The 15,566-nt window shown below is 50.5% G+C and overlaps 1 protein-coding gene across 1 annotated transcript in view; it reads right to left on the bottom strand.

Annotated features, from left to right (window-relative positions):
- INTS3 (integrator complex subunit 3) overlaps positions 1–15,566 on the bottom strand; it is a 32,637-nt gene extending 17,071 nt beyond the window's left edge. The window contains exons 1-10 of the mRNA XM_066568261.1: positions 15,304–15,566; positions 14,692–14,775; positions 13,083–13,166; positions 12,081–12,194; positions 10,144–10,228; positions 8,161–8,227; positions 5,954–6,098; positions 3,193–3,322; positions 2,031–2,128; positions 549–740 (exon numbers count right to left, since the gene is read on the bottom strand). Of these exons, the coding sequence (XP_066424358.1) occupies positions 549–740; positions 2,031–2,128; positions 3,193–3,322; positions 5,954–6,098; positions 8,161–8,227; positions 10,144–10,228; positions 12,081–12,194; positions 13,083–13,166; positions 14,692–14,775; positions 15,304–15,393 (1,089 nt within the window). The 5' untranslated portion in view covers positions 15,394–15,566. The remainder of the gene's footprint in view (positions 1–548; positions 741–2,030; positions 2,129–3,192; positions 3,323–5,953; positions 6,099–8,160; positions 8,228–10,143; positions 10,229–12,080; positions 12,195–13,082; positions 13,167–14,691; positions 14,776–15,303) is intronic.

The raw sequence follows: 15,566 nt of genomic DNA on the forward strand, positions 1-15,566 counted from the left end.
CGCATCCCCCTGTACCCTATTTTTAGGGTTTCTCCCATCCTGTACCCCATTTTTGGGGTGCTGACCGTGCAGGTGGTGAGCAGGCAGCCAGTGATGGCCCTGTGCCCCATTTTGGGGTTTTCCCAGCCCATACCATGCCCATTTTGGGGTTTTCCCACCCTGTACCCCATTTTTGGGCTCTCCCAGCCCACCCTGTACCCCATTTTTGGGCTCTCGCATCCCCCTGTACCCCATTTTTAGGGTTTCTCCCATCCTGTGCCCCGTTTTTGGGGCTCTGACCGTGCAGGTGGTGAGCAGCCCACCCTGTACCCCATTTTGGGGTTTTCCCATCCTGTACCCCATTTTTGGGTTCTCCCAGCCCATTTTTGGGGCTCTGACCATGCGGGTGGTGAGCAGCCCACCCTGTACCCCATTTTGGGGTTTTCCCATCCTGTACCCCATTTTTGGGTTCTCCCAGCCCGTTTTTGGGGCTCTGACCATGCGGGTGGTGAGCAGCCCACCCTGTACCCCATTTTTGGGATCTCCCAGCCCATTTTTGGGGCGCTGACCGTGCAGGTGGTGAGCAGCCAGCCGATGATGGCCCAGCGGGGCAGGATGTCCGAGCTCAGCACCTCGTTGGACGGGTGCACCACGCCGCAGATGTAGCGGATCAGGTCACAGCGCAGGGACTGACTGTCAGGGGTGGACAGGTACTGCCTCTGGAACCAGTCCTGGTACCGCTTCTGCTGCCCAAAGCGCACCTGGGGACGGGGGACACAGCTGGGGACACACCTGGGGACATGGGGACATGGGACATGGCTGGGGACAGGGTCTGGCTGTCAGGGGTGGACAGGTACTGCCTCTGGAATCAGTCCTGGTACCGCTTCTGCTGCCCAAAGCGCACCTGGGGACAGCCACAGGGACATGGAGACACGGCTGGGGACAGGCACAGGGACATGGGACACAGCTGGGGACAGGTATGGGACATGGGGACATGGCTGGGGACATGGGGACATGGTTGGGGACAGGCATAGGGACATGGGGACATGGCTGGGGACAGGCACAGGGACATGGGGACACAGCTGGGGACACGGGGACATGGCTGGGGACAGGCACAGGGACATGGGACACAGCTGGGGACAGGTATGGGACATGGGGACATGGCTGGGGACATGGGGACATGGTTGGGGACAGGCATAGGGACATGGGGACATGGCTGGGGACAGGCACAGGGACATGGGGACACAGCTGGGGACACGGGACACAGACATGGGACACGGCTGGAAATGGGGACACAGGACACAGCTGGGGACACGGGACAGGGATGGGGACATGGGACAGGGGGACACGGGACAGGGACATGGGACACAGCTGGAAATGGGGACACAGGACACAGCTGGGGACACGGGACAGGGATGGGGACACGGGACAGGGATGGGGACATGGGACAGGGACAGGGGGACACGGGACAGGGGACACGGCTGGAAATGGGGACACAGGACAGGGCTGGCAGTGGGGACAAGCAGGACCTTGAGCTAGGGGGGATTCGGGAGGGAACCCATCAGGAATTTGGGATGGAATCCATGGAGAATTTGGGAGGGAATCCACGGGGAAGTTGGGAGGGAACCCAGGTGGGATTTGGGAATCCAGGGGGGATTTGGGACAGAACCCATCAGGAATTTGGGAATCCAGGTGGAATTTGGGAATCCTGGGGAAATTTGGGAACCCAGGGGGAATTTGGGAATCCAGGGGGAATTCAGGACAGAACCCATCAGGAATTTGGGATCCAGGTGGAATTTGGGACAGAACCCAGGGGAAATTCGGGACAGAACCCATCAGGAATTTGGGAATCCAGGTGGAATTCGGGACAGAACCCATCAGGAATTTGGGAATCCAGGTGGAATTCGGGACAGAACCCATCAGGAATTTGGGATCCAGGTGGAATTCGGGACAGAACCCATCGGGAATTTGGGATCCAGGTGGAATTCGGGATGGAACCCATCGGGAATTTGGGATCCAGGTGGAGTTTGGGAAGCCAGGGGGATTTTTACCCGTGAGGTCATGAAGAGCAGCTTGGTCTCCATGTCGGGCGTGAGGCGACACGCCAGGAACTTGCGGGAGGTCCTGGACTGCAGCAGCTGCAGCACACCTGGGGGGACAGGGGCAGAAATTTGGGTGCAAAAAGCCTCAAATACGTCCTGAGTGTTCCCCTGAGGTGTTTAAAGGAGATTTAACCAGGCTCCAAAGGGTGGGAACGCTTCAAAGCCAATTTTTCCCTGGAATTGCTGCATCCAGAAGATGCTGGGAAGTTGCCCGGAGAAGGGAATGATTAATAGAAATATAATTAATGTAATTAAATACAGGAATATCATGAATGTCAAGAAATAAAAGAATATAACCCATGTAAATAAATATAGGCATATAATTAATGTAAATGAACATGGGAATATCATTAATGTGAATAAATAAAGGAATGTAATGAATGTAAATAATTATAGGAATATCATGAATGTAAATAAATATAGGAATATCATCAATGTGAATAAATATAGGAATATCATGAATGTAAATAAATATAGGAATAACATCAATGTGAATAAATATAGGAATATCATCAATGTGAATAAATAGAAATATAATTAATGGGATAAATACAGGAACATAATGAATGTAAATAAATATAGGAATATCATCAATGTCAATAAATATAGGAGCATCATGAATGTAAATAAATATAGGGATATCATTAATGTCAATAAATAAAGAAATATCATAAATGTGAATAAATATAGGAATATCATGAACGTGAAAAAATATAGAAATATAATTAATGTAAATAAATACAGGAATATAATGAATGTAAATAAATATAGGAATATCATGAATGTGAATAAACATAGAAATATAATTAATGTAAAAAAATATAGGAATATCATGAATGTGAATAAATGTAGGAATAAGATGAAGTTCTTTAAAGTTTAAGGTGAAATTCTTTACAGTTTAAAGTGAAATTCTTTACAGTTTAAGGCGGATTTCTTTAAGCCTATGAGATGCAATTTTCACCTAATTAAAGAAACCCCTAAGCTCCTTTCCTTTTTAAGGAAACAAAAGGCGGCTTTGTCACTCTGGCAACAAAAAAATGCATTGGAACAGCCCTGGAAAAAGAGAGAACTGGGAGATCCATGGCAAAGAGGGGATTTCCCAGGCTGGTACCTGTGAACTGGGGGCTGAGCACCTGCGGGTTGTGCAGGATGTCCTTCCAGAGCTGCTCAAACTCAGGGATCCGAGCCACGTTCTGCAGCAGCCGCACCAGGTCCCGGCCGATCATGAAACAGTCCATGAACTGGGGGAAAAGGGGGGAATTCCATGGGATAATCCATGGAAACGCCATGGAACAATCCAGGAAACAATCCATGGAAACGCCATGGAACAATCCAGGAAAATCCCAGGAAAATCCCATGAAACAATCCATGGAAACACCATGAAACAATCCATGAAAATCCCATGAAAATCCCATGAATTAATCCATGGAAATACCATTAAACAATCCAGGAAAATCCTATGGAACAATCCATGAAAATCCCATGAAACAATCCATGAAAATCCCATTGAACAATCCATGAAAATCCCATGAATTAATCCATGAAAAATCCCATGAAACAATCCATGAAAACCCCATTGAACAATCCATGAAAATCCCATGAATTAATCCATGGAAATCCCATGAAACAATCCATGAAAATCCCATTAAACAATCCATGAAAATCCCATGAAAATCCCATTGAACAATCCATGAAAATCCCATGAAAATCCCATTGAACAATCCATGAAAATCCCATGAAACAATCCATGAAAATCCCATGGAACAATCCATGAAAATCCCATGAAACAATCCATGAAAATCCCATGGAACAATCCATGAAAATCCCATGAAAATCCCATGGAACAATCCATGAAAATCCCATGAAAATCCCATTGAACAATCCATGAAAATCCCATGAAACAATCCATGAAAATCCCATTGAACAATCCATGAAAATCCCATGGAACAATCCATGAAAATCCCATGAAAATCCCATTGAACAATCCATGAAAATCCCATGAATTAATCCATGAAAATCCCATGAAACAATCCATGAAAATCCCATTGAACAATCCATGAAAATCCCATGGAACAATCCATGAAAATCCCATGGAACAATCCATGAAAATCCCATGAAAATCCCATTGAACAATCCATGAAAATCCCATGAAACAATCCAGGAAAATCCCATTGAACAATCCATGAACTGGGGAAAAGGGAGGGAAAATCCCATGAAACAATGAATGAACTGGTAAAATCCCATGAAATAATCCATGAACTAGGAAAAGGGAGGGAAAATCACAAAGAACAATCCCTGAACTGGGAAAATCCCATGAAAATCCCATTAAAGAATCCCTGAACTGGGAAAATCCCATGAAAATCCCACGGAAGAATCCCTGAGCTGGGAAAAGGGAGGGAAATCCCTCTCAGAGCAGGGGTGGGATCGGGGAGGGCAGAATTCTCCCTCCTCTCCCTCCCCGGCCCCGGCCCCGCTGCAGCCCCGGGCTGGGGTCAGGGCACAGGCAGGGAAGGTCATTCCAGCAGCTCTTCTGGAATGTTCTCCCTCCCAAAGCAAACAATGGGCCCATGAATCCCACAAATCCCATAAATCTGCCACCTTCCCCCCAGGAATGCAGCCAGGGGCTGGGGGAGGAGGGGGAATGGGAGGGTTTGGGATGGATCCCAGCTCTGGGGGGATTTTCCTGCTCCATCCAGAGCCAAACTGGGAATGGGATCACACCACAGGCACTGCCCTGCTCCTGGAGCAGGGGAGGCAGGATCACAATCCCATTCCCATCCCAATCCCAATCCCAATCCCACCCCATGCACTGACCCTCTCCTGGAGCAGGGGAGGCAGGATCACAATCCCAATCCCATATAAACTCACCCTTTCCCTGAGCAGGCACACACAGAACTCCAATCCCAATCCAATCCCATCCCAATCCCAATCCAATCCCAATCCAATCCCATCCCAATCCCAATCCTATCCCAATCCCAATCCCATCCCAATCTCATCCCAATCCTATCCCAATACCAATCCCAATCCTATCCCAATCCCAATCCCAATCCCATATACACTCACCCTCTCCCTCAGCAGGCACACACAGAACTCCAATCCCAATCCAATCCCATCCCAATCCCAATCCAATCCCAATCCCAATCCCATCCCAATCCCAATCCTATCCCAATCCCAATCCTATCCCAATCCCATCCCAATCCCATCCCAATCCCAATCCCATCCCATATACACTCACCCTCTCCCTCAGCAGGCACACACAGAACTCCAATCCCAATCCTATCCCAATCCCATCCCAATCCCAATCCCATCCCAATCCCAATCCCATCCCATATACACTCACCCTCTCCCTCAGCAGGCACACACAGAACTCCAATCCCAATCCAATCCCATCCCAATCCCATCCCAATCCCATCCCATATACACTCACCCTCTCCCTCAGCAGGCACACACAGAACTCCAATCCCAATCCCATCCCAATCCCAATCCTATCCCAATCCCAATCCCATCCCAATCTCATCCCAATCCCATCCCAATACCAATCCCAATCCTATCCCAATACCAATCCCAATCCTATCCCAATCCCAATCCCATATACACTCACCCTCTCCCTCAGCAGGCACACACAGAACTCCAATCCCAATCCCATCCCAATCCAATCCCATCCCAATCCCAATCCCATCCCATATACACTCACCCTCTCCCTCAGCAGGCACACACAGAACTCCAATCCCATCCCAATCCCAATCCCATCCCAATCCCATCCCAATCCCAATCCTATCCCAATCCCAATCCAATCCCAATCCTATCCCAATCCCAATCCAATCCCATCCCAATCCCAATCCCATCCCAATCCCAATCCCATATACACTCACCCTCTCCCTCAGCAGGCACACACAGAACTCCACCTCCTTCTGGCGCAGCGCCTGCAGCGCGGCCGTGCCGTGGTGATCCACGATCAGCCTCAGGTAGGTGTACACGGCCATGGCCACCAGCAGGCTGCTCTTCAGCACCCACTCCCTGAGAGACCCCAAATCCACCCCAAATCAGCCCCCAGGGCGGAGGGAACTCCAGGGCATTCTGTGGGATCGGGGTGCGGGAACGCCGGGAATGGCGCGAGCAGCAAGGGTGGGGTGGGGTTGGTGTCACCTGGAACCATTGCCCAGGCTGTCCAAAAAGGCCATTGCATGATTAAGAAATAAATTAATGTATTAATTAATACGTGTATTAATTGTGGAGTGTGTTAATTAATAAAGATAATAACCTATAAATATATCCAATGATGTCTTTGTGGGATCAGGGTACAGGAAGGGAACACCGGGAATGGGGTGAGGAGCAAAGGGGGGACTGGGTTGGTGTCACCTGGAACCATTGCCCAGGGCATCAGCAAAAGTAATTAAACAGTAAATAAATTCGTTAATTTATTAATTAATAAACGTATTAACTGGGGAATGTGTCAATTAATAAAGATATTAAATTATATTTTTGTGGGATTGGGGTGTGGGGAGGGAACACCAGGAATGGGCCTGAGGCAAAGGGGGGGACAGGGCTGGTGTCACCTGGAATCATCACCCAGGGCATCACTAAAAGTGATTAAATAATTAACAAATTAATCGATGTATTAATTAATAAATGTATTAATTGGTGAATGTGTTAATGAATAAAGATAATAAATGATAAAGATATTCAATGATATCTTTGTGGCAAGGGAACACCAGGAATGGGCCTGAGGCAAAGGGGGGACAGGGCTGGTGTCACCTGGAATCATCACCCAGGGCATCAGTAAAAGTGATTAAATAATTAACAAATTAATCGATGTATGAATTAATAAATGTATTAATTGGTGAATGTGATAATTAATAAATATTTAAATGATAAAGATATTCAATGATATCTTTGTGGCAAGGGAACACCAGGAATGGGCTTGTGGCAAAGGGGGGACAGGGCTGGTGTCACCTGGAACCATCACCAAGGGCATCAGTAAAAGTGATTGACTAATTAACAAATTAATCGAGGAATTAATTAATAAATGTATTAATTGGCAAATGTGATAATTAATAAAGATTTAAAATGATAAAGATGTTCAATGATATCTTTGTGGGAAGGGAACACCAGGAATGGGCCTGAGGCAAAGGGGGGACAGGGCTGGTGTCACCTGGAACCATCACCCAGGGCATCAGTAAAAGTGATTAACTAATTAACAAATTAATCGAGGAATTAATTAATAAATGTATTAATTGGTGAATGTGTTAATGAATAAAGATAATAAACGATAAAGATATTAAATTATATCTTTGTGGCAAGGGAACACCAGGAATGGGCCAGCAGCAGTGGTGGGAGTGGGTTGGTGTCACCTGGAACCATCACCCAGGGCACCAGCAAAGGTGTTAATTAATAACTGGGAAATGTATTAATTAATTAATAAAGATTATAAATAATAAAGATAATAAGTACTAAAGATTCTGAATGATACAGATATCAATTGATCAATATATTGGTGATGAACACAGAATTGATAAACACTGGAAAATCCAGCCCAGCCCTGGGGTGTCCCAGGTGGCTCCTGCTGGCTCTGAATCCCAAGAAAAACAAAACAATCCCAGAAAAAAAACAAAACAATCCCAGAAAAAAACAAAACAATCCCAGGGAAAAAAACCAAAACAATCCCAGGGAAAAAAAAAATCCCAGGAAAAAACAATCCCAGGACAAATCCAGCTGGATAAAAGCTGGAGCAGCTCCATGGGATTTTAGGGAATTCATTGCTTGGAGCAAAACTATTCCCAGCCCTGCCTGGGCAATCCTGAATCCCAAATCCCCTGGAATTCTGTGGATCCAGGACAATGGGATGGAATTCCCAGAGGGCTGAGCTGCCCAAACACAGGAAATTTTTGGGGGCAATCAACTCCAGGCTGCTGCTCCTAAAGGAAAAGCTCCCCCCATGGCTCAGGAAGTTTGGGAAGGAAACATTCCCGGGATGCTGGGCCAGAGCCACGCCTGCTCCTCAGCCCTGCGGGGCATTTGGGGGATTTGGGGACTTTGGGAATGTGGGAAGGGCAGGGGAGGGGCTGTTCCCAGGGGTTACCTTTGCTCTGTCAGGATTTCCAGAACGTTCTCTGCCAGCCAGATGTTCTTGGCAGTGACGTCCCCACCTGGAAAAGCATCGGGGACAAACAGCTGGGATGTGGAGCAGGGGATTTGGGAGCTGGGATTTGGGAACTGGGATTTGGGAACCGGGATGTGGAGCAGGGGGATTTGGGAGCTGGGATTTGGGAACTGGGATTTGGGAGCTGGGATTTGGGAACTGGGATGTGGAGCAGGGGGATTTGGGAGCTGGGATTTGGGAGCTGGGATTTGGGAACTGGGATGTGGAGCAGAGGGATTTGGGAGCTGGGATTTGGAGCAGGGGGATTTGGGAACTGGGATTTGGGAGCTGGGGGATTTGGGAACTGGGATTTGGGAGCAGAGGGATTTGGGAACTGGGATTTGGGAACTGGGATTTGGGAGCTGGGATTTGGGAGCTGGGATGTGGAGCAGGGGGATTTGGGAGCTGGGATTTGGGAGCAGGGGGATTTGGGAGCTGGGATGTGGAGCAGGGGGATTTGGGAACTGGGATTTGGGAGCAGGGGGATTTGGGAGCTGGGAAGGAGCAGGGGGATTTGGGAGCAGGGGGATTTGGGAGCTGGGATTTGGGAGCTGGGATGTGGAGCAGGGGGATTTGGGAGCAGGGGGATTTGGGAGCAGGGGGATTTGGGAGCTGGGATTTGGGAGCTGGGATTTGGGAGCTGGATTTGGGCACTGCCTGTTCCCATCCCTGTGATCCCAGGGAGGCTCCCCAGGGAGACCAGGGAAAAAACAGGGAGAACTATGGAAAAACAGGGAAAACCAAGGAAAAAATCAGGGAAAAAACAGGGAAAAATCAGGGAGAACTATGGAAAATCAGAGAAAACCACAGAGACCAGGGAGAAGCTGGGAAAATCAGGGAAAACCATGGAAAATCAGGGAAAACCTGGGAAAAAACAGGGAAAACCTGGGAAAAAACAGGGAAAACCGTGGAAAATCAGGGAAAACCAGGGAGAAGTGGCAGGTCCAGACAATGGATGGCCCTGAAGGGCAGGGAGTGTGAGCCAGAGGGGCCCTGCAGGGGAGGAGTGACCCAGGGGACACTGGGCCTTCTCCAGGGCTCCCTTTTTCCCAGGAACCTTTTCCAGGGCTGGATTTTCCTGGGATTCCTTTTCCAAGTCTCCCTTTTCCAGGGATTCCTTTTCCAAGGCTCCCTTTCCCAGGGATTCCTTTTCCAAGGCTCCCTTTTCCAGGGCTCCCTTTTCCAAGGTTCGCTTTTTCCAGGGCTTTTCCCACTTCTCCCGCCCTCCTGGGCATCTCCCAGCCATCCAGGAATTCCAGGGACACAATTCCTGCTCCCTCCCTGCACGTCAGCCCCGGGAACACGGAAGAGGCTCCGGAAAGGCGGGAGCAGGGCGGGGTTCCCGGGATTCCCGAGGGATGGATGGAGGAAGGAGCGGCTCCTCCTCCTCCTCCTCCTCCTCCCTTGCCTGTCCCGGCAGCTGCCACCCCGGTGATCCCAAGGATTCCCAGCCCAGATCCTGAGGGATTCCCAGCAATTCCTGGCTCAGTTTCCAAGGATTCCCAGCTCAAATCCTGAGGGATTCCCAGCAATTCCTGACTCAGATCCCAGCAATTCCCAGCTCAGATCACGAGGATTCCCAGCCCAGATCCCGAGGATTCCCAGCCCAGATCCCAAGGATTCCCAGCCCAGATCCTGAGGAATTCCCGGCTCAGATCCTGAGGATTTCCCAGCCCAGATCCTGAGGAATTCCTGGCTCAAACCCTGGGCATTCCCAGCAATTCCTGGCTCAGACCCTGAGAATTCCCAGCTCAGACCTGGGGCATTTCCAGCTCAAATCCTGAGGATTCCCAGCCCAGATCCTGAGGATTCCCAGCTCAGATCTGGGGGATTCCCACCATTCCCAGTATTCCCACCATTCCCAGCTCCCATTCCCACCATTCCCAGCTCCCATTCCCAGGATTCCCAGGATTCCCAGCTCACCTGCAATCTGTTTCATGAAGGTCATGCAGACTCCATCAGCTCCCAGCACGCCGCTCTTCACCAGCTCCCGCAGCAGCCACAGCAGCTGAGCAGGGAAACGGGGGTCAGGGACCCCCAGGATCCCCTAAACCCACCCCAGGACCCCAATCCCACCCTGGGACCCCAATCCCACCCCAATCCCACCCAGGCACAGCAGCTGAGCAGGGAAACGGGGGTCAGGGACCCCCAGGATCCACTAAACCCACCCCAATCCCACCCCAGGACCCCAGTCCCAACCCAGGACCCCAGTCCCAACCAGCCACAGCAGCTGCACATGGAAATTCGGGATCAGAGACCCTCAGGACCCTCCAGGATCCCCCAGGACCCCAGTCCCACCCCAGGACCTCAATCCCACCCAGCCACAGCAGCTGAGCAGGGAAACGGGGGTCAGGGACCCCCAGGATCCCCTAAACCCACCCCAATCCCACCCCAATCCCACCCACCCACAGCAGCTGCACATGGAAATTTGGGATCAGAGACCCCCAGGACCTCCCAAACCCCAATCCCACCCCGGGACCCCAATCCCACCCACCCACAGCAGCTGCACATGGAAATGGGGGGTCAGAGACCCCCAGAGACCCCCAAGAACCCCCAAGAACCCCCAATCCCACCCCAATCCCACCCCTCAGGGAGGTCCCTGAGCCCTCCCTGCTCCCCTCTGCTCATTCCCTGCGGGTGGGACAGAAAAGTCCAGGGGGGACAGGAAATTCCAGGTGGGACAGGAGATTGTGAGTAGGACACTCAAAATTCCAGGTGGGACAGGAGATTGTGAGTAGGACACTCAAAATTCCAGGTGGGACAGGAGATTGTGAGTAGGACACAAAATTCCAGGTGGGACAGGAGATTTTGGGTGGGACAGGAAATTCCAGGTGGGACAGAAGAGTCCAGGTGGGACAGGAGGTGCCAGGTGGGACGTGAAACTCTGGGTGGGACTGGAGATTTTGAGTAGGACACGAGAGCCCAGGTGGGACAGGAGGTGCCAGGATGGACAGGAGAATTCCATGTGGGACACAAGATTCCAGGTGGGACAGGAGATTCCAGGAGATGCTGGGTGGGACAGGTGGGACAGGATGGACAGGAGAATTCCAGGTGGGACAGGAGAAGCTGGGTGGGACAGGAGGTGCCAGGAGATTCCAGGTGGGATGGGAAATTCCAGATGGGACAGGAAATTCTGGGTGGGACAGGAGGTGCCAGGTGGGACAGGAGGTTTTGGGTGGGACAGGAGACTCAGGGTGGGACAGGATGGACAGGAGAGTCCAGGTGGGACAGGAGATTCTGGATGGGACAGGAAATTCTGGGTGGGACAGGAGAGTCCAGGTGGGACAGAATGGACAGAAGATTCCAGGCAGGACAGGAGATTCTGGATGGGACAGGAGATTTTGGGTGGGACAAAAGAGTCCAGGTGGGACAGGAGATGCCAGGAGATTCCAGGTGGGACAGGAGATTCTGGGTGGGACAAAAGAGTCCAGGTGGGACAGGAGATGCCAGGAGATTCCAGGTGGGACAGGAGATTCTGGGTGGAACAGGAGATTTTGGGTGGGACAGGAGATTCCAGGCAGGACAGGAGATTCTGGGTAGGACAGGAGGTGCCAGGTAGGAGATTTTGGGTGGGACAGGAGACTCAGGGTGGGACAGGATGGACAGGAGAGTCCAGGTGGGCCAGGAGATGCCAGGAAATTCCAGGTGGGCCAGGAGATTTTGGGTGGGACAGGATGGACACAAGATTCCAGGCAGGACAGGAGATTTTGGGTGGGACAGGAGATGCCAGGAGATTCCAGGTGGGCCAGGAGATTCTGGGTGGGACAGGAGATGCCAGGAAATTCCAGGTAGAACAGGAGATTTTGGGTGGGACAGGAGATTCCAGGTGGGCCAGGAGGTGCCAGGTGGAGATCCCTGACCTGGGTCCTGCAGGTGTCCTGCAGCTTCAGGTACTTCTCCATCAGGATGTGGTTGATCTTGTTGAGGACGATGTTCATCCCATCCCTGCTGACCAGGGCCAGGTCCCGGTAACACTGAGGGGACAAAAACCAGGGGGAAAAAATAGGGAATGTATGGAAAATCTGTGGGTTTTGGGGAAAAAACAGCCCAGAATAGACGGAAAAATCCAGGGATTTTTGGGGAAAATATGTGAAATTCTATGAAACGCATCCTGAGCAGGGAATTTATGGAGTATCTGTGGGTTTTGGGGAAAAAACAGCCCAGGAATGGATGGAAAAATCCAGGGATTTTGGGGAAAAAAATTGCCCAGGAATGGATGGAAAATCAAGGGATTTTGGGGAAAATCCATGAAATTCTATGGAACACATCCTGAGCAGGGAATTTATGGAAAATCTGTGGGTTTTGGGGAAAAAACAGCCCCGGAATAGATGGAAAAATCCATGAAATTCTATGGAAACACATCCTGAGCAGGGAATGGATGGAAAATCCAGGGATTTTTTGGGAAAATACGTGAAATTCCATGGAAACACATCCTGAGCAGGGAATGGATGGAAAATCCAGGGAATTTGGGGGAAAATCCGTGAAATTCTATGGAAAACACATCCTGAGCAGGGAATTTGTGGAAAATTCAGGGATTTTGGGGGAAAAACCAGAGAAAATTCCCTGAATTCCTCCATCCCTGCCCGGCTGACACAGCCCAGGGGTAACTCTGGGTCCTTGGGGCAGATTTGGGGTTCCTGAAGGGGTTCCTGAGAAGGTTTGGGGGTCCTGGGGCAGATTTTGGGGTCCTGGAGGGGTCCCAAGGAATTCCTGGGATAGGAAGGAGCCTGAGCTCCGTTTTTTTGCCCCACAGAGATTCTGGAATATTCCAGGGAATTCCAGCCAGGGAAATTCCCAATTTCCCCCCATATAATTCTCCCCCAAAAAAGGAAATTCCCAGATTTTTCCAGCTCTTTCCTCACCTTCTGAGCCTGGGCTGGCTCGGTCAGGACCAGGGTGAAGAGCCCCAGGCAGATCTCCTCGTGCTGGGGGGTCCCTTTGCAGATCTGGGAGGGGAGAAAATTCCCAAAATTCCAGGTGAATTCCCAAAATTCCAGCTGGGATTCCCAAAATTCCAGCTGGGATTGGAGGGGAGGGAAGGAAAACAGGGGAAACCCCCCACCCCAAAACCGCAGGAATTTGAGACGTCCCAGAGCTCCTGAGGGTTTTTTTAAGGTGGAAAATCCCTCCCAGGGTTTTGGGAGATTCCCTCTCGTGGGAATTTTATGGGAATAAAAACTCCAGGCTTTGCTCCCTGTTTTTAATTGGGAACGTCGAATAAATTGGGGATGGATAAATTGAAATTTGGTGTGAAATCAGGAACTGGAATTTGGCTCTGCCAGTTCTGAGGGGAGGGCGGGGCTCCAGCTCCACTCCCAGTTCCCAATTCCTTAATCCCAAATCCCCAATTCCCATTCCCTGTTCCCAAATCCCAATTCCCAAATCCCTGTTCCCAAATCCCAGTTCCCAAATCTGTTTCCAGAAGGGGATCCCAGTTTCCAAGAGGGAATTCCCATTTTCCAGCAGGAATTCCCAGTTCCCATGAGGAAATTCCCATTTTCCCCAGGATGGAATCCCCAATTTTCCAGGATGGAATCCCCAATTTTCCCAGGAAGGAATCCCCAATTTTTCAGGATAAAATCCCCAATTTCCCCAGGATGGAATCCCCAATTTTCCCAGGAAGGAATCCCCAATTTTTCAGGATAAAATCCCCAATTTCCCAGGATGGAATCCCCAATTTCCCAGGATGGAATCCCCCATTTCCCAGGATAAAATCCCCAATTTTCCCAAGATAAAATCCCCAATTTTCCCAAGATAAAATCCCCAATTTTCCCAGGATGGAATCCCCAATTTCCCAGGATAAAATCCCCAATTTTCCCAGGATGGAATCCCCAATTTTCCCAAGATAAAATCCCCAATTTTCCCAAGATAAAATCCCCAATTTCCCAGGATGGAACCCCCAATTTCCCAGGATAAAATCCCCAATTTCCCAGGATGGAATCCCCAATTTCCCAGGATAAAATCCCCAATTTCCCAGGATAAAATCCCCAATTTCCCAGGATGGAATCCTCCATTTACCAGGATGGAATCCCCAGTTTTCCCAGGATAAAATCCCAAATTTTCCCAGGATAAAATCCCCAATTTTCCAGGACAAAATCCCCAATTTTCCAGGATAAAATCCCCAATTTCCCAGGATAAAATCCCCAATTTTCCAGGATAAAATCCCCAATTTCCCAGGATAAAATCCCCAATTTTCCCAGGATAAAATCCCCAATTTTCCAGGACAAAATCCCCAATTTTCCCAGGATGGAATCCCCAGTTTCCCAGGATGGAATCTCCAGTTTCCCAGGATAAAATCCCCAATTTTCCCAGGATAAAATCCCCAATTTCCCAGGATGGAATCCCCCATTTCCCAAGATAAAATCCCCAATTTTCCCAGGATAAAACCCCCAATTTTCCAGGATAAAATCCCCAATTTCCCAGGATAAAATCCCCAATTTCCCAGGATAAAATCCCCATTTCCCGACTCACGTGGGCGTTGAGGGCGTCGTTGGCCTCGCGCTCCGAGAGCCCGCTGGTCAGAGAGGTGACGATGCCAACACAGCGCTCCAGACGCTGGGAATGGGGCAAAACAGGGGGAAAATGAGAAAAACGGGGGGGAAGAAAATGGGGAGAAACGGGGGAAAATGGGGGGAAAAAAGGAAGAAAAATGGAGGAAAAACAGGGGAAGTAGGGGGGAAAATGGGGGGAAATGGAGAAAAATGGAGGAAAAACTGGGGGAAAACAGAGGGAAAAAATGGGGAAAAAACGGACGAAAAATGGGGAAAGACGGAGGAGAAATAGGGGAAAACCAGGGAAAAACTGAGAAAAATGGGGGAAAACAGGGGAGAAACTGGGGGAAAATGGGGGGAAAAATTGAGGAAAGTTGAGGAAAAAGTGGGCGGAAATGGGGGGGGGCATTTTGGGGAAATTTTGGGGATTTTGAGCAATTTTGGGAGAATTTTGGACCAGGAGCATCCGCAGATCCCGGGAACCGTTCCCGCGCCCCCAGCCCGGTCCGGTGTCGCCCCGGTATCCCCGTTACCCCCGGGATATCCCCGGTATATGCCCGTTACATCCCCGGTATCCCCGGTGTCCCCTGACCTCCTCCAGCTCATCCTTGGAGTCCAGCAGCGAGCTCACCAGCAGCTTCCCGGCCGCCGCCGCCCCCGCCTTGCCCTTGGCGAGCTCCATGGCCCGGGACGGGCGGCGGGAGGCGGCGGCCGCGGACGGTCCCCGGTGAGGGGAACGGGGGCGGAGCGGCCCCGGGGGCACCGCGCGGTCCCGGTGCGGTCCCGGTGCGGTTCCGGTGTGGCCGTGCGGGGCTCGGAGCTGCTGAGGGGAGCCCGGGCCGGGCCGGTCCCGCT

Source organism: Molothrus aeneus, chromosome 31 (assembly GCF_037042795.1).
Source record: "Molothrus aeneus isolate 106 chromosome 31, BPBGC_Maene_1.0, whole genome shotgun sequence".
In the NCBI taxonomy this organism is placed as follows: domain Eukaryota; kingdom Metazoa; phylum Chordata; class Aves; order Passeriformes; family Icteridae; genus Molothrus; species Molothrus aeneus.